General features: G+C 36.4%; 1 protein-coding gene across 1 annotated transcript in view; it reads left to right on the top strand.

The window, feature by feature from the left end:
• MALRD1 (MAM and LDL receptor class A domain containing 1) overlaps positions 1 to 27,522 on the top strand; it is a gene marked incomplete at its 5' end in the record, with an annotated part of 544,166 nt that overhangs the window by 120,941 nt on the left and 395,703 nt on the right. Inside the window, 4 exons of the mRNA XM_081144915.1 lie at positions 7,785 to 7,937; positions 8,370 to 8,475; positions 8,945 to 9,312; positions 12,898 to 13,310. Of these exons, the coding sequence (XP_081001041.1) occupies positions 7,785 to 7,937; positions 8,370 to 8,475; positions 8,945 to 9,312; positions 12,898 to 13,310 (1,040 nt within the window). The remainder of the gene's footprint in view (positions 1 to 7,784; positions 7,938 to 8,369; positions 8,476 to 8,944; positions 9,313 to 12,897; positions 13,311 to 27,522) is intronic.

Raw genomic sequence — 27,522 nt, 5'->3', positions numbered from 1 at the left:
TTCCTTCTATGATTGGCCCTAGTATGGAGATATCAGGATTTTTAAAAATGTATATTTTTAAAATTAAGACATAATTTTTTAGAATAGTTTTACATTCACAGAAAAATTGAGTGGAAGGTACGGAAATCTCCCATATATCCCCATCCCCACTCATGCATAGCCTTCCCCATTGTCCACATGGCCCACGACAGCGGGATATTTGTTACAATTTTCAAACCTATACTGACACATCGTAATCACCCAAAGTCCTAGTTTACCTAGTTTACCTAAGGGTTCACTCTTTTTTTTTTTTTTTTAGTTTATCTTTTTGTTGAAAGTATTAAAGATATCTCCCTTTTTTCCCCATTGATCTCCTCCATTCCACATCCCCAACCCCCCCACCCCCCCAAGCCTTCACCACACTCTTACCTGTGTTCATGAGTTATGCACATATGCATATAAGTTCTTTGATTAATCTCTCTCCACCACTCCCCCACCCCCACCTTCCCACTGACATTCATCAGTCTGTCCCATGCTTCTGTGTCTCTGGATCTATTTTGTTCCTTAGTCTATTTTGTGTATCAGATTCCACATATGAGTGAGATCACATAAAACTGAATCAGGAAGAATCAGAAAAGCTCAGTAGGCTAATACCAACTGATGAAATCGAAGCAGTAATAAAAACACTTCCAGCAAACAAAAGCCATGGTCCAGGTGGCTTCACAGGGGAGCTTTCTAATTCTTTAAGTTGTAGAGTTAGATAGTTCACTAAAATTTTTTCTTGCTTTTTGAGGTAGGCCTATGTGCTATGAACTTTACTCTTAGGACTACTTTCACTGTGTCCCATAGAGTTTGGGTTGTTGTGTGTTCATTTTCATTTGTTTCCAGAAAGTTTTTGATTTCTTTCTTGATCTTATTGGTAACCCATTCATTGTTTAATTACATGCTATTTAGCCTCCATGTGTTTGAATGTTTTTGAGTGTTTTTACTGTAGTTGATTTCTAATTTCATGCCATTGTGATCTGAGATGCTTGATATGATTTCAATCTTTTTGAACTTGTAGAGACTTGTTTTGTGTCCTAACATGTGGTCTATCTTTGAGCATGACTCATGTGCACTTGAGAGGAATGTATATTCTTCAGCTTTGGGGCGAAATGTTCTGTAAATATCAATTAAATCCATCTGATCTAGTGTGCTATTTAGAGTCACTGTTACTGTTTTGACCTTTTTTTTTTTTTTTAAATGTATCTTTATTGATTTCAGAGAGAGGAAAGGAGAGGGAGAGAGAGAAACATCAATGATGAGAGAGTCATTGATCGAGCCCGCAACCCAGGCATATGCCCTGACTGGGAATCGAATCTCGATCGCCTGGATCTTAGGTCGATGCTCAACCGCTGAGCCACGCCCAGCCGGGCATCTGTTTTGACTTTTTGTCTGGAAGATCTAACCAGTGAAGTCAGTGGGGTATTAAAGTCCACCACTATGACTGTATAGCTGCTGATCTCTTCCTTAAAGTCCTTAGGGTTATTATTGATAAGTCCTTTTTTATTGTCATTTTAATTCTTTATGCCTATGTTTCTCTATTACTTATTATTACAGCAGTGTCTTTAACATTTCTTGCAATGCTTCTACTTCTACTTCTGATTATAGCAGTCCCTTTAACCCTTCCTGCAATGCTGGTTTGGTGGTGATAAATTCCTTTAGCCTTTTTTTTTGTCTGGGAAGCTCTTTATTTCACCATCTATCTGGAATGATAGCTTTGCTGGATAGAGTATTCTTGGTTTCAGATCCTTTTTTTGCATTACCTTGAATACTTCATGCCATTCCCTTCTGGCCTGTATTGTTTCTGATGAGAAGACAGCTGACAACCTTATGGGAACTCCTTTGTAGGTAACAGATTGCTTTTTTCTTGCTGCCTTTAATATTCTTTGTCTTGAATTTTTGGCAGTTTAATTATGATGTGTCTGGGCGTGGACCTCTTTGGATTCTTTTTGCTTGGGACTCTCTGCACCTCCTGAACTTGTATGACTTTTTTCTCCATTAAGTTAGGGAAGTTTTCTGCCATTATTTCTTCAAGCAGATTCTCTAACTCTTGCTTATTTTCAACCTCTCCTGGCACTCCTATGAGGAGAATATTGTTACGTTTCATGTTGTCCCTCAGCTCCCTTAAACTGTCCTCCTGTTTTTTAATTGTTTTTTCTTTTTGGATCTCTGATTGAGTGATTTTTTTCTACCCTGTCTTCTGATTCACTGATCTGATCCTCAGCTTCCTCTACTCTGCTCTTTATTCCTTCCAATGTATTCTTTGTTTCTGCTATGTCATTCTTAAGTTCCTTTATAATTTCCATATCTTTTTTCATGCTGTTGAGCATCCTTACAATCACTATCATGAACTCCATATCTGATAGATTGCTTACCTCCATTTCATTTAGCTCTTTTTCTGCAGATTTCTCTTGTTCTTTCACTGGGCCTTGTTTTTTGTCTCCACATTTTGTTTGCCTATTTGGGTTTGCTTCTATGTATAAAGTAGGCCTTCTAGGACTCTCAGTCTTTTTGGAAGATCTTTGGTGGAGGCCAATGGCAGACACTGTTGGTGACTGGCCTTGAGTACCCTATTTGGGGCTATCAACAACCCATGGCTTGAGGTCCCCCCTGTTGTGGCTAGGTGTGTTTGGACAGGACCAAGATGCACACCAAAGTGTGCTTTTCTAAGGCCCAGGTCCAGAAGCAGACCAGGCAATGACTCAAAGCATTCTGAGGTCTGCCTCTGCTTGCAGGCTGATTAATCTGATTCTCTTAATGAGCCTCAGGCTGTAGAAACTCCAAGGGGTATGGCAAGAGATTTTCCAGCATGGTGGGGCAATTGCTTCCCCCTCAGGCAAAAACTACTTGGAAGGTAAATGTCTGCCTGTGAAAGATGTCTTCTGAAGTATGAGAGAATGACTCGGCCCAGGAATCCAGAGGGGTGCTCTCTGAGCTCTATCTCCAGAGCCCACAAGTCTAGATTCTCCTCACACAGCTCTAGTCCACTCTGCCCTCCCTCTGCTGGAGCCCAAGTTGATTGACTGCCCACAAAACTTTGTGTATTGGCTCTTTAAGAGGATGCCTGCATTTCCAGCCATCTCTCTCTGGCATACAGAAACTCCACTGCTTTTCACAGCCAGATGTTATGTGGGTACCTTTCTCAGTTCTGGTGCTCTGAGCAGGGAAGCCTAGCTTAGGGTTTAGACCCCCGAGTTCCCAGTGGGAACCCCCCATAGCTTAGCTACATCTCCAGACCTTCAGCTGCTGCCTGTGGGAGCCCAGCCTGCCCTCTCACACCTCTGTACTTTCTACCAGCCTCTATGTAGTCACCACTTTTCCTCCTTGGTTATGAGGGTGCTCTCCAGCTTGTTTTCAGTTGCAGTTGATTATTTGGGATAGTTTTTCTATATTTTAGTTGTAATTCCAGTTTGGTCCTGGGAGAGTGTCAGTGTAGCTTCCACTCAATCCGCTGTCATCTTTCAGGGTTCACACTTGATGTACATTCTATGGGTTTGGAAAAATTTATCCATTATTATGGTATCATACAGAGTATTTTCATGGCCCTAAAAACCCTCTCTGTTCAGCTGCCTATTCATCACCACCCCCCAACCCAACCACAGACAATCACTGACCTTTTTATTGTCTCTCTAGTTTTGCCTTTTCCAGAACATCATGTCATTGAAATCATAAAGTATATAGCTTTTCCCAATTGGCTTCTTTTGCTTACTAATGTGAATTTATGGTTCCTACATGTCTTTTCATGGCTCAATAGATCATTTTTTAGAGCTGAATAATATTCCATTGTTCAATATTCCATATGAATAAAGCTTCTATGACATCCATGTGCAGATTTTTGTGTTGATACAAGTTTTCAGCTGTTTTTGGATAAATACCAAGGAACACAATTGCTATATCATGTAGTAAGAGCATGTTTAGTTTTGTGAGAAACTGCCAAATTCTCTCCCAGAGTAGCTGTACCATTTTGAATTCTCATAAGTGATGACTGAGAGTTCCTGTGGATTCACATCCTCACAGCATTTGGTGTTGTCAGTGTTCTCGATTTTGACCATTCTGATAGGGGGTGGTGGTATCTTATTCTTGTTTTAATTTGTATTTCTTGGATGAAATACAAATTTAAAATATCAAACCCATATGATATGGAGCATCTTTTCACATACAGTATGTAGCCTTTTCAGATTGACTCCTTTCACTTAATAATATGCATTTAAGTTTCATCTGTGTCTTTTCATGGCTTAATAGCCTATCTTTTAACCCTGAATAATATTCCATTGTATGGATGTGCCACCATTTTATTTATCCATTCATCTACTGAGGGGCATCTTGGTTGCTTCCAAGTTTTGGCAATTATGAATTAAGCTGCTATAAACATTCAGGCACAGCTTTTTATGTGGACATAGTTTTCAGTAAGTTTGGGTAAATGTTAAGAGGCATCCTTCTATAAATTTAGAAGTCTTTTTGAGAGGTTCAAATGATCAATCCAGACTTCCCCTTTGTCAACTTTGTGTTTATTTCTTACAAATGAACCTCTGTAGGGTTCATCTGAAATCATCAGAAAAGTTCTAAGATAATGAATAGGACATGAGACAGGGCCTGATTCTGGGTTTTATTTTTATCTCACAAGATTCCTTGTCTTCTCCATGCATTAATCTTCTTTTGCCTGAGTGAAAAAGCTCTAAAAATGACAATGATAGTGTAGGGTGATGGACCTATTTGTCATCCACCAAATATCCCCTAACATATTTTCCCCAGAGGTAACTACTGTAATTATATTTACATAACTAATTGAGGTCACAAGGGTAATTTGACATAAAATAATTAAAAGCTGCTATAGAGTCACTTGCTTTTCTACCCATAGCTATAAAATAGACATGCATAATCTTTAGAAATTCTGTGTTGGCATCCTGTTATGAATGTAACAGCCTCTAGCTCAAAGCTTGGTACACAATAATCTCTGAGTAAATGGTAACTGTAATTGTTATTGCAAATTATGGTAATTCTGATGATGACGATAATTGAGATAGTCAGTAATGATGCCCCTGAAACAGTGAAAAATCCTTGAATCTCAGTTATTAAAACACACCCAGGATATTGTATTTCTGTCAGAAAAAGATATACATAATTTTCAAAAGCTGTTCGAATGAGGTCTGTTTGATTAACAGCTAACCAGAGGTTAATCTGATTACTACATATATGATCACTTGAGGTAGATTTTTAAATGTGTATAGAAATCTAAATATGTGGGAACAAAGTATACTATAGCATATTTGAAATTTAACAGCATAATCATCTGTTAAAATTACTATTTTTGAAGAGCCTTATATAAGAGAACTATAAAATTGTTTCTGTAGTTTCTAAATTTTACTACCATTTGAATATTCATTTACTTCCACAGCAATATCTCCCTGAATAGCAGATGATAAGATCCCCTTTCCAAGTAGCTATGGGGGTAGATATTATACAATAGCAATACTTAGTTTTCTTTCTACATTTGTATAACAAGAACTGAGTAAACAAAAACATTTGCTTCCTCAGGGATTGAAATGGCATTACATACTTTGAAACCTCTGGAATTTATGTACATTTATGGGTTATTGGTATATTACATTTTTACAAATGGAGATGGCCTTTAAAATTCTGAAGTTGACCTGGAAAATGTTATGCTAAGCAAAATAAGCCAGGCAGAGAAAGACAAATATCACATGATCTCACTTATATGTGGAATCTAAAGAACATAATAAAGTGATGAACAGAAATGATTCAGTGACATGGAAGCATGGATCAGGCTGACGAATCTCAGAGGGAAGGTGAGGGTGGATGGGTAGGTGGGAGAGATTAACCTAAGAATTTTTATGCAAAGATGAGTAACCCATGGGCACAGACAATACTGTGGTGAAGGCCTGGGGAGGGGGGTGGGTATGGGGTGGAAGCGGTCAATGGGGAAAAAAGACGACATCTGTAATATTTTCAACAATAAAGATAAATTTTAAAATAGCGAACTTAAATATCCTTAGCACTTATTCTTAACTTGATATATTTATCATTATTTTTCATTTCTAGTGGCACTTCATTTTGCTTCACCATAGATTTCTAAACTTTACTTGAGAAATTTGTATTCTAAAAATAGCAGTACTGTCTTCATTTTGCTGATTTCTAATTGTCTCTATATGTATATGGAAGTATCATCATCCCTTGCTTATTAAAGTTGATGCAACATTTTTAAAGTATTTATTTTTAAATGTATCCATGCATTCCCATTGACTTTCTTTTTCAGTTAAAGTTTACATTCCATATTACTTTGTATTAGTTACAGGTGTACACATAATGGTGACACAATCATAAAATTTACAAAGTACCCTCTCCCACTGACTTTTGATGAAATTTAAAAGTACCATGCTAGACATATTTCCCAGTAGGAAACTAGGCAGAAAACAAGTATATTTTGGAAATCAGATATTATATAGAAACTATTACAAATAAGAAAGTATTTGTAATATTACTATTCATCTCATATTCCTCCGTGAGTAGAAGTAACATTTCCAACAATGAAAATGATTTATAATTAGGTTAAAATGCCTTTACGGTTTTAAATTTTGTAATCTCACCGAGTGATTTACTGTATACTGTTATCCCCTAAACTTACTGCTTATGTCCTAAGTTCTCTCACAAGGGAAAATCTATGTAATTTATCATTATATCTTTGGATAAAAATGGCCAGTGAGCAAGGATTCCAATGTAATAATCGTTCGTGGCAGTGAGCCTCATTTTGCATTGGGATATATAGTAACAGCTGAACATCCACACTAAGCAAATTTAGATGATTCCTTTTTGGCTTATTATTATTATTTTTTTTCAGTCTAATGATATTTAAGAGTTATTGTCAAGAGTTGCAGATGGATGTTAGCCTAGGAGCCAGAATATTTGGATTCCAATCCCTCTCTACAACTCCCTGACTACATGACTTTGGTTAAGTTAAGAGCTTTCCTAAACCTCCCTTTCTTCCTTAGAATAATGATAACAACAATAACAACAACAATAATAATAGCACCTTCTCCTAGGGCTAATGTGAATGTTAGATCTAGATCAAGCGCTCAGTGGTACAGGCACTCACTGAACATCGGCTGTAGTGCTGTACTGCTATTATTATAAACCCCCTTTCTTTCCTTTTCGCTTCTTCCTCTGCTCTTCTTCCTGGGACTTAGCTGATTTTTCTGCATATTTACCTGGAAACTGGATCAAATTATTCTGCCCTGCACAAATTAAGCAATGCATACAATGCTTTAGGAAATACTAAGTTCTATAAAAACCTGAGGTGAATGTTAATTAAATGTAATGTATCTACATTTTTCAAATACTAATTTTTTTGGAATAGCAGCTTCCATGGTTTAGTGTAAAATACTCCGTGGGGATAATTCAACCTTCCAGGTCATATAATAGAAGCAGGTAAACTAACACGAGTATCAGAATAAATTAGGCCGACCTTGGCCAACCTGTAAACAATCTCGTCGGATGCTGCTGCTGCTTAGAATATTTGGAAAATAATTGAATTTTTAAAATTGGTAATTCTGCCTTACCCATTTCTAGTATGATAAACACAACTCCAGGTTTTTTCGGATCAGAGGATACCCCCTTTCACCCCCCTCAAGTATGTTCTTTGATGTTCTTGAGCAGCCTGACAAGGTGATTTCCACTGAACTCTGCCCTTTGTGAAGCGTGTGAATGTTTTGGAGAGCCCAGCTAAAGGCAACGTTTCTGTTCTTCAGCTTCCAAATGTGACTTTGAAGCAAACAGCTGTGGTTGGTTTGAAGCAATCAGTGGGGACCATTTTGACTGGATGTGGGGCTCGAGAAGTAGCCTTTCAGCTGATTTTGAGCAACAGGCCCCGCCCCATGATCATACTCAAAATACTGCTCAAGGTAAGACATAAGCAGAGGCTCTTAGTAATTACTTCAGTTTACCTTTGGTCATGTCTGGGAAGAGAAAGAGAAACAGATAACATTCTGTGTTACCACAGCACATAGTAGGGCAGCTGAGCATTATCAGTTACACTAATGTTGTCTACATGGAATTATTCCTTTATGGATGGTGGAGATAATGGGTATAGATATATTTTTGGCTGAATAACTGAAATTACCAACTGTTTTTGTCATCATTTAGACCTTGGTATAGATCATAGTTTAATATTTATAAGAGCAAGTTTGACTAAAAATCACTTTTATTGATTTTTAATTGTTGTATGGTCTTAATTTTAGTTGGACATGGGAGTTATTTAGTGTAGGGTTAAAAGAAAGATGTCTTACTTTATAATCTAATACGTTAACTTATGACTTGTTTTTGTGTACCAACAGGGCATTTCATGTTCATTCTGAAGAAAAGCAGCAGCTTGGCACAAGTTGCTAAACTCCAGAGCCCGACTATCAGCCAGACAGGAACAGGATGCACACTTTCTTTCTGGTAAATATTAAGAACAATGGTCAATTACCCTAGCAGCCCAGTGGTTGTGGGCATACACCTGCACTTAGTAGGCATTATGACTTGCCCCTGGCTTTGCTTTAAAAATCGCTATTGCGTTAGATCCACACAACTAACATTTTACTTAAGAGCTCATTATCAGTGTTTGTTGTGTTCTTTCTGAAGATGAAAGGGATTCTTTCCCTCCAGCAACAGACTGTAATTTAATTAACACTGCTTCCTCTGTTCTGGACTGAACTCCCTGAGAAATGCCCCTAGGGTCCTGAGAGTCAGAGTATGCACCTTGTAGATAAGCTTTGCAAACATGCAGCTACGGTTACTGTAAGAAATAAAAGCGCCCTTTATGATAACTAATTATTAATTATTATTACATTAAGTGAAAGAGTGTAACAGTTGAATGTGTAGTCTATCCCATAAATCATATCTATTTCTTTTGTTTACTCTTTTCCAGGTTTTATAACTATGGCCTGTCAGTTGGAGCAGCCGTGCTCCAGCTCCATGTGGAAAAATCCAATGACTCCACAGTGCTCTGGAGAGTGTTATATAACCAGGGCAACCAGTGGTCGCAGGCAACCATTCAGCTTGGGCGCCTCACTCGTCCCTTCCATTTGTCACTAGAAAAAGTCAGTCTTGGCATTTATGACGGGGTCTCAGCTATTGATGACATCAGTTTTGAAAACTGTACCCTTCCCCTCCCTGCGGAGAACTGTGAGGGGCCAGATCATTTCTGGTGTGAACACACAAAGGCTTGCATAGAAAAGCTTCAGCTGTGTGACCTGGTGGATGATTGTGGTGATCATACTGATGAGGTTGACTGTGGTAAGTATATTTTTCCTCCTCTTGCTCACTTGGTAGTGGTGGTCTTACTTAAATGTACTGTTTTCTAGCCAGTCAAGCCAAAGACACTAAGCACTGTCCCAGGGTTGATCAATATTTTGTGCAATTCAATTAGTTAGTCAAGCCATCAGTATTTATTATGTAGATTTATAAACTAAATACTAGGGATACAATGTTAAATACAGCTACACAGAGTCCCTGCCTTCATGGAGCTTAAAGCTTAATTGAGGAGAGATATTATTCAAATATATAATAAATAAATATAGAATGGAAGCTTTGACAAGACTTACAAATAGGAGTGATGTTATATGACGTAATAGCGGCATTGGACTTCCTAGAGGTATTGACTTAGCTGAAATCTGAAAAATAGTAAATCCAAGCATACATGAAAAAGCCCCAGTATGTGACTGCATGGCAGATGGAAGACAGCTAATGTGTGGCTGGTGCAAGGAGAGAGGAGAGTAGGGTGCAATGGAAGGAGGGAGATGTAAAGGGAGGCCAGATTCGCGGGTCTTTTTAGTCCATATTAAGGAAGCTGTTCCTCATTTGAAGGTTTTTAAGAAGGAGGCTAATACAATAAAATTGGCATATTTGGAAATGTCACTACGGGTATGGTGTGTTATGAGTGGATTAGAGAAGATGGGATTCAGTTGACCCATTAGGAATCCATTGCAGTGGTCAGCAGGAGAGGAGTTGGCAGCTTGTCACAATGGTAAGGATGGAAATGGAGGGACTATTGGGAAAATTTGAGGAGGGACATTTGATGATGTTTTGGCTTTAGTGAGCACAGAGTAAGGTGTCAAAGATAAGTCTGAGTTTGTGGTTTAAATTACCAAAAAATGTGTATATCTGATGATTGCGTAGCTCTTGAAATTTAATAAGCTTAGCTCCAGCTAGTACCTGATGCACCTGCTCCTGAATATGAATCAGAAACTCAGAGTTGTGGTTTTATCTTTTAATTACAAAAATCTGCCAGGAAAAAGTTTGTATCTTTCCTTTCGCAGAAATAGCAACAATACTTAAAATTTAAACTATGTGTCTATTAAGTTGGGAGGCCAATTATAAACCAAAATAAAGCCATAAAATGTTAGGCACGTGGTAGGAAACATACTAGGAAATTTCCATACAAATTGCTGTAGAGAATTTTGCATATATGTAATCTTTGATATTGTCAGAAATTTCATTACACAACTAATGTGTGAGTATATGGATATAAACAAAATTGATGATTTCGACAATGGCTATTATAAGAAGTGTTGCTTGTCCTACATCTAATTTATTTTTTGCAAATTCAGAAAGTATTTTTTTAATCTTTTTCAAGCTTTCCAATTCTATTCTTTAAAAAAAGCGTTCATCTATTGTCCTGGCTGGGTGGCTCAGTTGGTTGGAGTGCTGTCTCATACACCAAAAAATTATGGGTTCAATTCCCAGTCAGGGCACATACCTAGGTTGTAGATTTGATTCCTGGTTGTGACTTATACAGAAGGCAACCAATCGATGTTTCTCTCTCTCCCTCCCTCTCTCTAAAATTCAATGAGAACATATCCTCAGGTAAGCATTAAAAAAAATCTTGATCTATTGCTAAAAATAAGCAAATTATCTTCAAACTTGTCAGTATTAACTTCATAAAATGGAATTATGGCAGTACAACTATAATATCAATATTCTTCTTGTGACTAAATATTAAGGACAGAAAATAGTAGTGGCATTAGACTGTCCGTTGCTCATAGCTTTCCATCTAGACATATCACTTTATTACGTGGAATACATTAGACATTCTAAATCCTCGCTGTATTTCCTGCAGTATGTTTAGGGTCATGGTCTTTTTTAAGGGCTGAGCTACACATATTCCCTTTTGAAATGAAGACTGAGCATGTAGTCAATATGAAGACAGGCAATATATAAATCTGTTGGCATTAGGTCAAAAAACTCAGCAGCTTGACATTCTCTTGCTCTCCGGCCAAGGACTGACACCTGGAGAGCACGCCCTGGGTCCCCAGTTCCTGTCACAACTGGACTGGATTAGTCCCCAGTGAGTAAATATCAAACGGCAGAGGAGCTGTCACTTGACAGTTCCTCATTCAGTTCCCTTCGTTAGGTGTAAGCTCCTGTTCTCCAGTTTTTAGGCACAGATGGTCTGTTCTTACCTGGCTGTATTTATTCACGTGCACTTTTGCTTACTGTCTGAGTATTTGTTCACTTTGATGCCAAGTACAATTATACCAAGATGAATAAAGGACAGCTGACATTTATTTTTTAAAAGTATTGAATTGCGTAAATGAAGCTAAAATGTGGAACTAGTCATTAGTTCTAAATCCAGTACCTTCTGCCCAAATAATGCAAATGTACGTTCTGTCTCATTTATTCTAAACTGATACTTGGTGTTGACAAAATTTTCTCATCTTGAAAAATGAATATGTTCTTAGGTTATCCTAGAGATGTAGGTAGAGCATTTCATTGATAAGGGCCTAGTGCTTTATAAGTGCTTTGAATCTTCTAGTGACTGAGGCATTAGAAGTTTAAAAGCTCCCATTTAAAGGAGATTCAGTCCAGCCAGTAGAAAAGGTGACCACTAAGGAGACACAGCTAAGCATCAGCAAGACACACGACGTAACATTGGGTATCAATAGAGATGGGGGAGGGGTGGAATGCTAAGGGCCTGTTGGGAGGATGGGGCTTGCTAAAGGGAAGGGCAAACAGGAAGTTAATTTAATTTGAAAAATGTGAAGCTTGAAAGAGGAGTGTAGATTTAAGTTTAGGTTGAGTGAGTACACATTCACGGATTTTGAATGGAGCAGGAAAATGACAACCTGTCATTTAAGGGTGGTCATTCTGGCACAGGTGTGGAAGGGACACCTGGAACTGGGGCAGGATGGAGCCCAAGAAAGGGGTTTCTCCGAGTGGGGTCTGGAAAATATCTTCTTTATAGTCATCTTGGGTACGTGTTAAAAATGTGGATTCCTGGGCTTCATCCCGAATCCAACAGAATAGTACTTGGGTAGGCTTCACCATGTAAGCAATTTTACCATGTGCCCCAGATGATTCCAAAAGACTGGCACCTGTTAGAAGATGACTCTTCTCAGCTCCGCATGTTAGAGTCACCAAGAGAGCTGATAAGATATCCTGATGATTGGCTATATCATTTGGACCATTATGTCAACATTCTTAGAGGTGAATTCTGGGCTTTGGTGTTTTTGTGTGTATATATATTAATGGTCACTGGATTGGAACATTCAGCTAAGTTTAAAGTCCATTGAGCCAGAAGTTTGTTGCAGTGAGCCAGCTGTTGGGTTGTGATCATTTGCCGAGATTTGATAATAGAAATGGAGAAGGGATGGGCATAAAGGGCATTTGGAAACAATGGCCAAAATAATTCTACTTCCAGTCCATACAATATTATTACTTGATGTATTATATAGGATTTTTCACTCTTCTTAAAACTTTACTGTTGCAATTTTTTTTTAGATTAAAATTGCTTACTTTGGCAGGAGTGAAATATCAACTAGTATTCATCAGAGTTGTTTTTGTCTTTAATATTCTTTTGCTGTTATTTAATGCCAATTTCAGCACCTGAACTACAATGTAACTTTGAAAATGGAATTTGTAACTGGGAACAAGATACAGAAGATGATTTCGATTGGACCAGGAACCAGGGTCCAACTTCAACACTTAATACAGGGCCAATGAAGGATCATACTTTGGGCACAGCTAAAGGACACTATCTCTACATCGAATCTTCGGAGCCACAGGTTTTCCAAAACACAGCTGCTTTGCTGAGCCCGATCCTCAGGGCCACTGGCACAGAAAGCTGCACCTTCCGCTTCCATTTCCACATGTTCGGAAAGCACATTTACAGGCTGGCCGTCTATCAGCGAGTCTGGAGTAACGCAAGGGGCAAGCTGCTGTGGCAGATATTTGGGAACCAAGGCAACAGATGGATAAAGAAACACCTGGACATTTCCAGCAGGCAGCCTTTTCAGGTATGGATAATGGGCTGCATAATGTGTATTGGAAATGCATCATAATGTTTAAGGAATATGAAAATTTTTAAATTTTATTTATTTATTTATTTTTAATATATCTTTTATTGATTTCAGAGAGAGGAAGGGAGAGGGAGAGAGAGAGACAGAAACATCAATGATGAGAGAGTCATTGATCGGCTGCCTCCTGCACGCCCCCGACTGGGGATCGAGCCTGCAACCCGGGCATGTGCCCTGACTGGGAATCGAACCCTGATCGCCTGGATCCTAGGTCGACGCTCAACCACTGAGCCACGCCCGGCTGGGCAGAAAATTTTTAAATTTAAAGCAAGTAGAACTTTATCCAAGTTACTTTGATACACATTTATCATTTAATTAAGGCTGTACCCAAGCTTGTTAAGTTGCTTTTCTCCTTGACTACTCCCAATAACATGTGATTAAAATCTTTAAAGATGGACACATGGCGTTGGAAGCAGGTGCAGGGTCCTTCGACTTTAAGTTCTTGTTCTACTAAAAAATTCTGGAGGGAAAAAAGAATTGGGCACCATCTCTGGTATTCTGAAAAAAGCTCAGACTCTTAATTGTGATATTTTGAATAGTTCATCTGAATACTTCACGTTTTATAGGGAAGCGCTGGCAATCTGGGAAGAGCGCATCTTTGTTGGAAAATCACGCAGCTGCTCTGGGCAGAGCTAAAGCTTGAGTCTAGGTCTCCTTACTCCAGGTGGAATGTTGTTTACACGAAATCTCCCCTGCCTTCTCCTAAAAAGTCAAATTTATGACAAGCAAGTTCAAATACTTATGTGGCTTTCACATATAACATTTGTAAATGACTTTTACATATACTCTCTATGTGATCTCTCAGCAATTCCCTGAAGTGGATAAGTTAAAGATCTCTTTTGTCAACTTTATAGATATGAGGAAAAAACTCAGAAAAATATGTGGCTAATTTTCAAAATATAAGAATTCTGTAAAATTGTATCTATTTTCCCCCACACTTTTTCTAGATATATATTTTTAGAGGGCATTTCCAGATTTTCATGGTGTAGAAGAAAGTATAGCATAGCAACCTTTGAAGGAAAGGGATGGCATTTAGATATCATTTCTGGAGATCGCAACACTTCTTGGAATGTGTTTGGTGGCTGCAGTGCTGTTCATGTATACTAATTATAGCATTATTTACTATTTTATTACCAATAATATTCTATACTGTATTATTAAATGGTACACTGGTCTTAATGAAATCATATAGGATACTGCAGAGAAATGGTTTATATATGGACATGATATAGTATGTCAAAATAATGTTTTCTTTCCCCAAAGATATTTTCTTGGATATTTTGCATTTCAACTGGTATATTATTGTAAGTGTGGATCTGAGGGTGAGATGGTATCTAAATCAGTGATCCTACATACTAATATTGTGGAATGTATTCCTATATGACAAGCAGTGTTCCGTTTATCCCAGGACAATACCCCAGTGTGGTGCTCTATCTAACTCTATCCTTAAAATCTCGATCTAATACAGATTACTATGCTTGCCATCCTAGATTGCTCTTGGGTTGGCATGCTCAAAAGTTTAAATCCTAGACAGTCTATTTATCTCTTCCTTTTGAAGATTTCTTATTGCTTTATCTAAGCTGGTTTATCTAACATGCTTAATAAGACTTGCTTCATTTTTTAAAAAGTTATTTGTAATTTCTTAGAACTCACTGCTGATTCCTTTTTCCAGCATGCTTTTTGGATAGGAGGCACCTCTCTTTCTCCTAAGTCAGCACAAAATTTCCATGAAAAATCAATACAGCAAAACAAGTCTTTATAGAACAATCTTGGTGGAGGGGCACATTGACATGTCCACAGGGAAGGTCTGTGACCCATGTTCAATTCTGGAGGCTATTGAATGAATATAAGAGAGGAGTCACTTTGTCACATCTGTTTTGAAGAAAACGTTGAATCATAGCTTTTAAAGAGGTTTCAACTCATAATACTGAGCATACTCTTGACCTTCTGAAAGGGCAATTTCTAACAAAGGAGAACACAAATGAGATTATCATATCTGGTTTTACCTACTTGTCACATTTTTACTTATACTTAAAACGAGGGTGTAGCTACGTAACGAACAAGAACCATTTTACATAAGTACCTGTTACCTGGTGTTTTCGGCTGCCTGTTTTATTGGTGATGCACCACAAATATGGTATCAGGATTATGACATTTGAATAGAATTAAAATTATTTAACATTAAAATTAGTTCAAGCAGTTCCTCACCAAGTATTGGAAGCCAGGTATACTCTCAAACCTCCAGTGTTAAGAATTTATTACTTCATGGGGCTTCCCATCCTACCTCTGGACATACTGGCAGAAATGGTTTCTTATCCAAAATTGAAATCTCTCTCTCTTCTGCTTCTTCCCTTGGAGGACCGAGTTTCTTGGCATGTACTTGTATGGACCGTAGGCACTGATAGAAGTGCTACAGAAGCCTAGTTTGATGCAAGTCGTTAATTTTTGGGCATTACAGGAACCAGGCCTTACAATCTTCAGCTCACTTTTTTCTAGCATGACTGCATTTTCTAAAATATATATTTTTAAGGATGAGGTAGGCGTGGGGAGGAGACATGTGCTTTCAAAGAAAATCTTGTTTAGCTAGACCTTTTAGTACCATATAACTTTCTGACTCCCTCTGAAAGAACTCTGTTGTGTTAGGGTACTATCCTTGGGTATAAAGAAAAGGAGATTTTTTTCCCCGTTGGACTTTGTGGTGAAAGACTTAAAAATCTTATTCAGGATCATAATTGGCATCCTAAATGGTGCGTCGTATTTCAGTTCTCCTCGGGAAAAAATGTTTCTCAAGTTATGTTGTCAATAAAACAGGGCCATATTTAATAATGTTAAGTTGAGCCCATTTTCCATTAAATTATGTACAGAAATGCTAAAAGTCGAAATTACATGTGCAGCCTCATAAAACATTTTTCTCCAGCGTGTGTATAGTTGCTAGAGTTTGCGTTGAAAAGGTCTGGGTGACTGGCTTGCAGCCTGCTAGCGGCACTCACAGGTTTGTTGCTTGCTGAACAGCACAATAAATCTTTCACAATCTTAAGTTTCTCAACACTATCTTCTTCAGCCAAATTCAAATATAGGCACAGCTCATTGTGTCCACACTTCATCCAATCCTGATACAAAGAGATGAAGTTGGTTTCCAGGCTGGAGAAAGCGTGACTAGAGAAGGGGGGAGTAAAGGTTAGGTGCTTATTACTAGAGTGTATGTAACAGCAACCAGCTTAATTTTTAATGAATCCATTATTTAAATTCTACTCTGCTTGTTAATACTAAATTTAGTATTACAGAAGTCTGTAATACTAAATTTTCTGTAATACTAAATTTTATCTAATATTTTGACCCTCCAAAATTACAGTAACATATAATTATGGACCATTAAGCATTGGAAATATTCTATATATATACAAGGGTAGGCAAAAGTAGGTTTACATTTGTGAGTACATGAACCAGAGTTTATTCTTGTAATATTATTTATTAATTATTGTATTATTTGTATTATAACTGTAAACCTACTTCTGCGCACCCCTGCATTATTATTAATAATAGAAATTTAATACATGTTATTATGGGTCATTGAACATTACAAAATCATAAAAAGTAATATATACTATGGTAATATTCAAATATCTCTATAATCCATGTGGGGAAAAAACAACAAAAAAATGAAGGACAAAGAAAGATTAGGATTGTGGTCATGGATTTTTAAAAACTGCCAATTGGTTGTTTAAAAAAAAGGGTTAGGAAATTATTAAGTGTAAACGAATGCTTTAATTCCAGTATGCCCTCATCTCTTCATAGTTTATGCCGTGTTTTGAAACTTTGTGTAATTATGTTTCTGTTTGTTTCTTTCTTTTTTTCCCTGGTACTGCTTATACAAGCCATTTGGACCTTCTCGTAGATATTTCCAAATCACTGGACCCTGCCCTTTGGCTGGCTCTGGTAGAATGGGGTGGGAACATGTGGTGCGGGGGGTTTCCATGCCTGATTTTGCAGATTTGCCACAGTGAGGCTGTCAGCCGAGGGGCTCTGAGTGGGGGTGAGGTCTCAGGTGTGGGATTTATTTGCCATTTTGGAATTCACATGGAAATGCTGGGTATGCTAACAGCTCCCTGCTGGCCTCTTCTTTTAAGGAAGATGTTAACTATACTTCTGTGAAGCTACCATATGAAGTGTATTAGATTACCCATGCTGGATTATTTTGTTAAACACTATACTTTTTTTTTTTTTTAAGTGTTTTTATTGATTTCAGAGAGAGAGAGAGAGAAACATCAATGATGAGAGAGAATCATGGATGGGCTGCCTCCTGCATGTCCTCTGCTGGGGATCAGCCTGCATGTGCCCTGACCGGGAATTGAACCTTGACCTCCTGGTTCATAGGTCAATGCTTTACCACTGAGCCACGCCAGTTGAGCAAAACTCTACTTTTAAGTAGCACCCAGATAATCTTCTTATCCAGACAGTAGCTCTGTATCTGGCTGGACAAACAAAAGTAACAGTTTATTCCCTTCTGATACATTGTTTAGTCTCTAGAAATAAACTCTATGAAATGTCTTTCAAATGTGTTTTCCTCTGCTGATCCAAACTTGTTTTGATCATGTGAAACACTTCAGATTTGCCTTTTCTCCGTAATTTTTTTTTTTAACAGTATAAAACATTGAACCAAATAGTTTTGCTAGCTGATATTGATGACGCATGATTTTGGCTTTCATCTTCAGTAGAAAATCAATGTGTCACAGCATTCACTAAGAAAAAGGTATGGGACCTCTTTGTAACTCTTTGTCAGATGATTGCTTTATCTTGATTTATGCCTTTAAACATTTTCTCATTCAGCAGAAAATATTGTAACACTGTCTGTGAGAGCAAAGAGATCTATATCAATTTATCCTCTGGTGCAGCCTCCTTCCAGGATTGTTTATGGGACATAGTAACTCACAATAGGTTAGAGACACATAGTTGTTTTTTTTTTTTTTTTCTTAAACATGTCATATTGGTGATTTGAGTTCATATCCAAATTTTTACATTAACATTTTTAGTAAAAATGTTCCTTCATAAGATAAAAGGGAATTGTAGGTGATTTTTATTCTAGTGCTTCCCAGAATTTCAGGGTCTAAAGAGAAATTCAATGTTCTTGGTCTTAATAGAATTGTCCTTATAGCAGAATTGCCATTTGGAACTGCTTTAGGAGCTATTCTGAAATTGTTTTCAAAACAGCATTGTGAACTATTGCCAAAGTGAAATCTGATTATAAACTTTTGAAAACTAATTTCTTGAAATGGAATTCATGATATTATCTTCCAAGTATTTTTTTTTTTTTTTACCTAAACACACATTCTAGTTTGCTTTATTATGTCATTATTTATGTTGGAAACAATATTTATTGTTGCCATTTGAGCCTTTTTAGGTCTACCTCAAACTCATATAGAAAATGTTCTTTACATCTCATGATATAAAGCCAAGGGAAAAACCCAAAAATATGAATAAATGCAATTCTGAAATGTTTAAGGTTAAGGATGTTTATTGATCCTTGAGCTAGTGTCCAGGAGGGTTAAGAGTAGAGGGCGAAGATGAATAAAGGTCCTAAAAAATGATAAAAATAGAAATCAGTCCACATAGCCCTAAACTTACGATCTATTGTGAAATTCCATCATGTATCTAAAGCCTCAATTTATACTGAATATCTGACAAAAATTTTCCTCCCAATTTCTGTGAGAGTTGCTGCCAATGGAAATTTTATTTACATTTGGAATGACTGAAATCTCCAGGAAATTTGGAAGGTTTATAAAAACTACTTAGGTGATTTGAAATGAGGACTATTGTAGAAAATCTGGAATGGATGTCCTTGTGTATAAGCATGTCATCACATATAGGCTATTTCTATATTTCTTTGTCTCTAAATTCATGATTTTATTTACATATGTGTATGTGCAAATACATTACTATGATTTTTATTTGTACGTGATATTCTTTTAACTGAGTATTCTTATTGCTTCAATCACTACAGAGCAGACCTTTGCCCACAGTGTTCTTGTAATTCTATCTAAATTAAAACACAGCCAAAAGCAATCAACACCCACTATAGAACACCCAGCTCTGTCTTAGGGTAAGATTTATTTTTCTTTATCAAATGCAATGTGTAACTACTTGTTTTGACCTCCAAGACTCTACTGTTTCTCCTGTATTGTTGTCCCTGACTTTCTAATCTTTGATTTGATTACATTTTAAGATTCTTTTTCTTGCTTCTTTCTGTTTCTCTGATATCTCTGCTCCCATAGGTAATGGCAGCATGCTCGATAACTCTTGGCATTATTGCTGTTCAGATAGCTGCTAATGACAGAGGTAGGTGTTTCTTCTGTCATTCGACCCAAGTAAACTCTGTGCATCCTGGGACTGCAGTTTGTACTGACATTACACTGACATTACAAATCTAATGTTGCACTACTAATGTTGCATAATTTATGCAATGTTATAACTTTATATCAACCTGGAGCTACTATTTGGTGTAAAATGTGAGTTCATTTTATTTTACATCTTAAGTAGCTCAAATTGAAGTTGTATTTTCGGTATAATAAATTTAACTTTTCACTGTATTTGAACAAAATACAATATAGACTTCAGAGTAAAACTGCTTAAGTTCAAATCTTGGCTCTGTCATTTATTAGCTGTGTAGCTTTAGGAAAAATGTAACTTCTGTGTGGCTCAGTTTTTAAATCTATAATTGGATATAATAATAGTACCTAGTTTGCATAGTTTTTGTAAAGATTATAGAAAAGATCAACACATACAGTACTAAAATGTTAGCAATAACAACAATAATAAATATGTAATCATCATCATAATAATAAGTATTGCTATTAAGTTGAAAAATAAAAACTGAAAGCTGTCCTTGAACTAGAATAAGCATTATAGGACAACAGAGGCCAGTATTATCCTGATACCAAAACCAGAGATGTCACAAGAGAAGAAAATGAGAGGCCAATATTTGTTATAAATTTAGATGTGAAATTACTCAAAGCAATATTAAAAAATAATAATATATTACGACCAAATGGAGTTTATCTCAGTAATGTAAGTTTGGATTAACATCTGAAAATCTTCCATATTAATGGAAGGAGGAGGCAAATTATGTGATCATCTCAATAGAGGTATAGAAAGAATTTATAAAATCTAACACTTTTATAATAAGAACTCTCAGCAAGCTAAGAATAGAAGGGAACGTTTTCAAATGGATTAAATGTGTTTACAGAAAACAACAACCTACAGCTACCATCATACTTAAGGGTGAAATGCTTAATACTCTTTATATAGGATTGGGAAGAATGCCAGGATGTTCGCTCTCCCCACTTTTAAATATTGCACTAGAGGTCCAAGCTAGCAAATGCAAAAGGGAGAAAGAAAAGAGGGAAGGGAGGGAGGGAGGGAGAAAGGAAGGGAAGGAAAAAAAAGAAAAGAGAGAACAGAAAAGAAAAGAGAAGAAAAGAAAGAGAAAGATTAGGCATATATTTTAGAAAGGAAGAAAAACACTGTATTTGTTCTCAGGTGACATGAATGTATACATAGAGAATCCTTGGGAACATCTGAAAAGTGCTAAAACTAATAAGTGGGTTTAAGCCAAGTCATAGTGTAAAAGGTCAATAAATTATATTAATTGTATTTCTATATACAATTAACAAGCAATTAGAAAATTACGTAAACAACTCCATTTACTATAGCATTAAATATAATAAAATACTTAGGAATAAATTTAATGAAAAACTGTACAGATCTGAAATTTATAAAACATTAATGTGTGAAATGAAAGAAAACCTAAATTATGAAATTCACACTTAAAGGCTTAAACTTATTGATGATAATTACTCCCAAATTGATCTTTCCATTCAGGGTAATCCCAAACAACCTTAAGGGCCTTTTTGGATAAATTACAAAACTGATTCTAAAATTTTTATGGAAATGCAGAAGGCTTTTTTTTTAAAAAAGGAGAAGGAAATTGGATGACTTAATGTTCTAGATTTCAAGAGATATTATAAAGCTGCTTTAACAAAATAAAAAGTTTAGAAAGAGACCTACTCTTATATTGCCAGTTGTAATTCAATGGAGAAATAAGTCTCATTAAAAATGTTGCTGTTAAAACTGGATATGAAATGGAAAGTAGGAACTTCAGCACTTACCTCACACTATGCCCTCAAAGTAAATCATGATATATATCATATACATAACATAAAGGTAAAATTATAAAATTTGTTGAAGAAAACATAGGAAAACTTTTAATGAACTCAATTACTGCAGGACGTTTGGTCCTGTCCAAAATGTCCATGGAGACATTTGGTCCCTGCCAAAAGGTCCTTGACATTTGGTCCTGTCTAAAACATATATTACTAATTTTTGCTTAGAAGTTCTTAAATAAACAAAAGCAAAGCAAAACATAGCAAAAGACAGAATGTTTTGACAGACTTTGAGGATCAATATATAGATTTTAATTTTCCTTTTAATTTATGTCACCTGACAACAGATTATGTAGTTTGCTTCACTGGCCGTGAATCGGTTGTGTCCACACAGTTCCTCCTGAATAGTTTGTTGCGGATACTTGTGCATGACCCCAGTGCGCCCTCCGAACTGGAATATTCATCCCCCAGCTGCTGGGAGTGTTGGCGGGTATGCCTCCCAGCTGATTCTCTCTGTTTAGAAATTGCTCTCATGAGAGTTGACTTGCCAGGTATGATGCCCCCCTTTGGAGACAGCTCATATCAGAACAGTCGATGGGGGGTACAAAAGTTCAGTATTCTTCCTGCAATTTGGGGCAACTCCGAAGGACCATCCCAGTTCCCTGATGTTTTGTTGTGACTGCATTTTAGCTCAACTGCTTCCTCCACTCAGTCCTGCTTCTTTCAGGACTATGTGCAACTTCTTGGTTCCAAGGGAGTTGCCCAGTAGAAGTTCTGCACCCAAATCCATCTCAAACCTGTTTCATAGGGAATGTGGCCTGAGATATATTTGTTAGGTTCTGGCCCTAATGCTAATTAGTCATGGAGACCCAAAGCCAGATCATGGAGCTTTACCTCCTGTTTTCCCTTGTAGCCTCCATTTCTACCAAAGCTTCACTAATGTAGACATAAAACAAAATTAACAACTGCAGCTAATATTTATTTAATACTTTCTATGTGCCAGGTGCTATGTTCCCTACATTATCTTTTCATAATCTCCCAAAACACTAAGAGGAGGGTTCTGCTCTTTTATGGAGAAAAATGAGGATTATTTTATAAAATGTTAACATTAGAGGAATTAGGCTGAAGGACATGAAGATAACTTGTTTTATTTTTGCATCTTTTATATAAGTCTAAAATCAGGTCAAAATAAAACATTTTAAAAGCACTGAGTAGTAGTACTAGGTTTTTAAAATTTTCCGTGTCAGTCCAGAGTTCAAGTTCTTAAATATTAACCTAAATTGCCTTTAATACAGAACTTCTCTTGGATTCCACCCAGGGCAAAGTGATACCAGTGTGTGCTTTTTTTGCACAGTTTAAAATGGGGTGTTTATCTTCTCAACAGTCACTTGAAACCTTCTGTTATGTATATACACTTTATATAAATTATCAGTCTATTATTAGGACTTTGATTATAATTACTTAAAAAACAGAGACCAATTTCTTATAATTGTCACTGTATCAGCTAAAATCAAAAGTCCATATGCAAGCATGCAGATAAATTTCAGCGAATCTAGTGGTGACAATGCCCAAATAAATGAGTATGTGACTCTCACCTCTTGCTGCGTGCTTTTTTAGTGTTCCAAGGGTAGAATATAATGGTTCCGACAGTCAGCTTGTCCCCCCCAACACTTTAGCATCTTGCTTTTAACACTTTGTCATCTTTAAGATACTTATCTTTCCTCACAGACCCATTCTTGCCATATAGAATAATCATTGTATTTGAATAAGACTGTTCAATTAAAAAAGCTTTCCAAGAAGCTTTAAAAAATATAATTGGAAACAAGTATTCTTCCTACTGGTTTTCGACATGGCGACCCTGTGTATTTCCAGCATGTGTTAAGATGAAAAATTGATTTTATATTTAGTATGAAGCATAGTGTAATGTAATGAAAAACAAGATTGTAATGAAAAATGAGAATAATTCTAAAGTCAATTTGCTTCAGTTTGAAGCATTGGATTAAAATGAATTAGCTTATATTCCATCATGTTTACAAATAATTTATCTCTTTTCAATTTACTCTCTTGGGGGGGGGTATAACTTTGTTAAAGATTTTCCTGTTAGACTAACCTATTAGCTATATTAAATTATTTTAACATACCTTTATTATGTAATTTTCTTGTTTTGTTTTGATAGATACATGTTATTTACACTACTACACTGTTTGATATTTGGTGCTGTACATGTAAAGAAAATATTATTTCCCAACTTTTATCTTTAAAAGTACTAGGGAAACAACATAATAAAGTGGAAATGACATCAAGTGAGGATAGCATACCTGGATTCTAAAGTTTAAATTTTCTAGTAAGGAACCTAGTCACCTTATAGATGTTACTTAATCTCCTAATGACTAAATTCTTCATCAGAATAATGAAATGAATTGTTTCTAATTATAAAATTATACAAATTCCATTTTTTAATTCACAATTAATTGAACTCCACAATTCTTTTTGTATATTATGTCATATAAATTCTTATTAAGAAACTAAAATTTAGCTTTATCATGTCTTAACAAAAGTGTACCTTAAATTTTAGTATAAGCTATCATGAATTCTTATTTATTTTTGAGCCCTTAAATGCATTTACGATCACAGTTCATGTTTTTAATTTCCTTTCCAATAATTCACATTTTACAGGTAGTATCAATAGTCCTACTGTTATACATTGTAGAGATTGCCATTAATTCCTCTATCTGTTTTATATCAGCCCAAAGTATTGATATACTGAAGATAACGAATGAATTAATTGCCCAAAAGAAATGGAACATAAACAGCAAAATTTAATATTTGAGTATAATCTCCCCATGTAAATATTAACTTAGGTCAAAGGGAACCTTTTTACTTAAGTGCTAATTAATGTCTATTGATATATTCATTTGCTCATTGATATTAGTTCTACAATTCCCTAGGCACTATGCCTCTTGGTGGGGATACAAACACAAATAGTAGATGATAATTGCCTCATGGAGCACATATTCTAAAGGGGAGAAAGTGAGACAGAGACACAAAGGCAAATAATTACAGTGAAAAGGGAGGGACATCCGGCTCAGTACAGTGGTATCTAGGAGGGTGTTGTATGACTTACATCTTAAACTATCGGTAAGAGATAGGCTTTGTTGGGGTTGGGGTCAGAAATTAAGGACACAAGGAGGTTTGTGCAAATATATACAGATGATGATATGAAGAACCACTAAGCAGCTTTGGAATTCATGACATAAAGTGTGAGCAAGGGAGAGATAGGCAGAAGCCAGATTAGGGAATGTCTCAGATGTCATGGTCCAGAATGAGTGCTTTGGCCTGCAGGAGATGGGGAGCCTTTGAAGGTTTTAATCAGTTAATTGAGTCAATCAGAAGGGACTATTAGACAGACTAGTCTGTTGGCTTTGAGGAGGACATGTTGAAGCAGAGCTACCATTATCATGTGTGTGTGTATAATCAATCAAGGATAATTCAGGATTCTGGTGGGAACAATCGGAACCACCACAGTAGGAGCCATCAATTGAAATGTAGAATAGATGGGGGAAGGAAGATAGAGAAGAGAGTTTTAGGGAGAAAAATGAGTTGATTTGAGACTTTTTAAAACTTTGAGGTTTCTTTGGGGCATTAAAGTGGAAATGTCCAGCCAGTGGTTGGGAAAAATAAAAAACAATCTGAAGATTAGGGCAGCAGAAGTGTAGAACAATGAGAGATTTGGGATTGGATCATGTAGGGAGAATGTTTAAAGTGTGAAGAACAAAGAGCAGATATCAGAAATAGATGTCTCTTCAAGACGGGTTTTGATCTCGGGTTTTGACCCATTGGTGCAGGTGTAATAAGACAACACCTGCCTGGCCTGAACCCCAGCTCATGGCTTAAGCAGGTGGAATATCCTGCAGGTGTCAGTTCAGGAGGTGGGGTATTCCTGCAGGTGCAAGCCAGGAGTCTGGGAAGGTTGATGCCCATGGGGCCACCCATGATCAGTAAAGGATGGAGCCCTGTTCTCCTTCCAAGTTGACAATTATTAGATTGTTTTATAGGATGCCTTAGAAGGTCTGTTAGGTTCCAGCACAGGGATAGCCAAGTTGATAAACCATCCTTACAATGAGCCTGCCTTCCTCTCCTGTATCACTCCACCCCCCACTCTTTCTTCATGAGTGAACTCTCAAAATAAAGGCCTGCTTTCAGAATTTTCTCTCACATTAGGAAAAATATTTTGGTAATCCATTTCATATCCTATTTGATAAACATATTTGATGTTCCATACCTCCAAAACCTAGAAGTTTACCTATAAAACCACCAAAACCATATAAAAAGGAAGGTTATTATGTAGAAAACTTGGCTTTACAGATGAAGATGTAATTTTCCAAAATACTTTAAAATTTTATTGTAGATATTTCTTTCTTTAGTAGAGTTAATTTAAGAGTATAACTAATAGTATATTATGTAAAATATATTTTGCATTTCAAAAGTTTAGTTAGGACTCTCTTAAAATTGAGAGGATCTATAAATATCCCTAACACATTTTTTTCCTCTCCAGTTTTAGAACTGCAGTGAATACAAAGCTCTTAAACTTTACTTTGGTAGAAAAGAAATATTGTTTCTAAAAAGTCAGCTTTAAACAGTTTTGCCTTAGTTATTCAATATTAAGTGATTTTTTAAGATAATTTTATATTTGTAAATTATTTACTTAAAAATTAAAGATTGTGAAAGGACCTCTTAATTATGTTATTGATTCTAACACTCACAACAGTTTTAATCTATACCAGGCATTTGTAAACTTCTCCTGTCAAGAGCTAGGTAGTAAATATTTTAGGCTCCACAGGATATAGGGTCACTGTTGTGGCTACTCAATAGATGCTTTGTAGTATGAAAACAACTTAGAGAATAAAATCAAATTGGTATGGCTCTGTTCCAATTAAAAACAAAACACAACCTTTCCTTTTCATAAGCTCCAGTTAAATAAAAAAACAAAAACTTTATTTACAAATTTGCTGACTAGCCACTTGTTTAGTATGACCAGCCACTATGGAATCCACAAAGAATTACATTCTTTCAATATTGTAATGGAAGCAGAATTTTGTTGTTGTTGTTGATCTCAGAAATCATAAGTCATCCTTAGATATGATTCTTCATTATTGTTTTTTCCCTCGTGTTGCCACATTACCAATCTAAACATAACTGTTAAATATCCCCAAGCATTATAATTTGGTTAGATTTGTTCAAATGGCTGCATAATTAAATAACCAACACTAACTGGCCTTTTCTCTCTTACCATGGTGACAGAACACATTGATTATTAAATGAGAGGTGTATTGGGAATCGATCACCTATTTTTAGGAATATATACTAAAAATAAGCTTCAGGTAGAACCTGTCTTCTGGCACCCCAGAAGGCCAGGACTGAAAGTAAGGGTTCTCTGATGAGGCTGGAAACAAAATATGTTTTCAGAAAACTTAATAGAATAATTTGGAAAGAGGTCACTAATGCAAGGATGAAGGAGGTGCAAAGGAGTGTAAAAGTGAGGATTTGGGAAGGACAACCTTACTTCTAACGCTAAGATTTTTATGAAATCTATGGAAGTGAGTGTCCTACCCTTAAATGACGCTGGAAGAATCACTTTTAACAATCTGTATATTATGACTGTTCATTCTCTTATCTAAAAATGTATCTTAAATGAATATCTAGTTTTTTAAGAATAGTTCTTTACTCACTCACTCTTTAAAACATGCCAGATGGCATTCTCTTTTATCAGCACATCACATCAGGCTGTTCATAGTATATATGATTTACTACATTTAATCCCCCACTGACTTTTTCCTTTCCTTGCTTGCTTAGATAATTTCATGTAAAATTAATTTTGAAGAGATTAGTGAGATGTGAAGCTTTGATTTCCATGTGATTCAAAGTTAGAAGACCTCCAGGGCCAGTGCTTTTTTAAAAAAGACCACCACTTACCTGCATTTTCAGTAGAACCAGAA

The sequence above is a fragment of the Miniopterus schreibersii genome (assembly GCF_964146895.1).
Source record: "Miniopterus schreibersii genome assembly, chromosome: 1".
Lineage (NCBI taxonomy): Eukaryota > Metazoa > Chordata > Mammalia > Chiroptera > Miniopteridae > Miniopterus > Miniopterus schreibersii.
The sequence above is the reverse complement of the archived record's forward strand: the minus strand, read 5'-3'. Positions and strand labels throughout refer to the sequence as shown.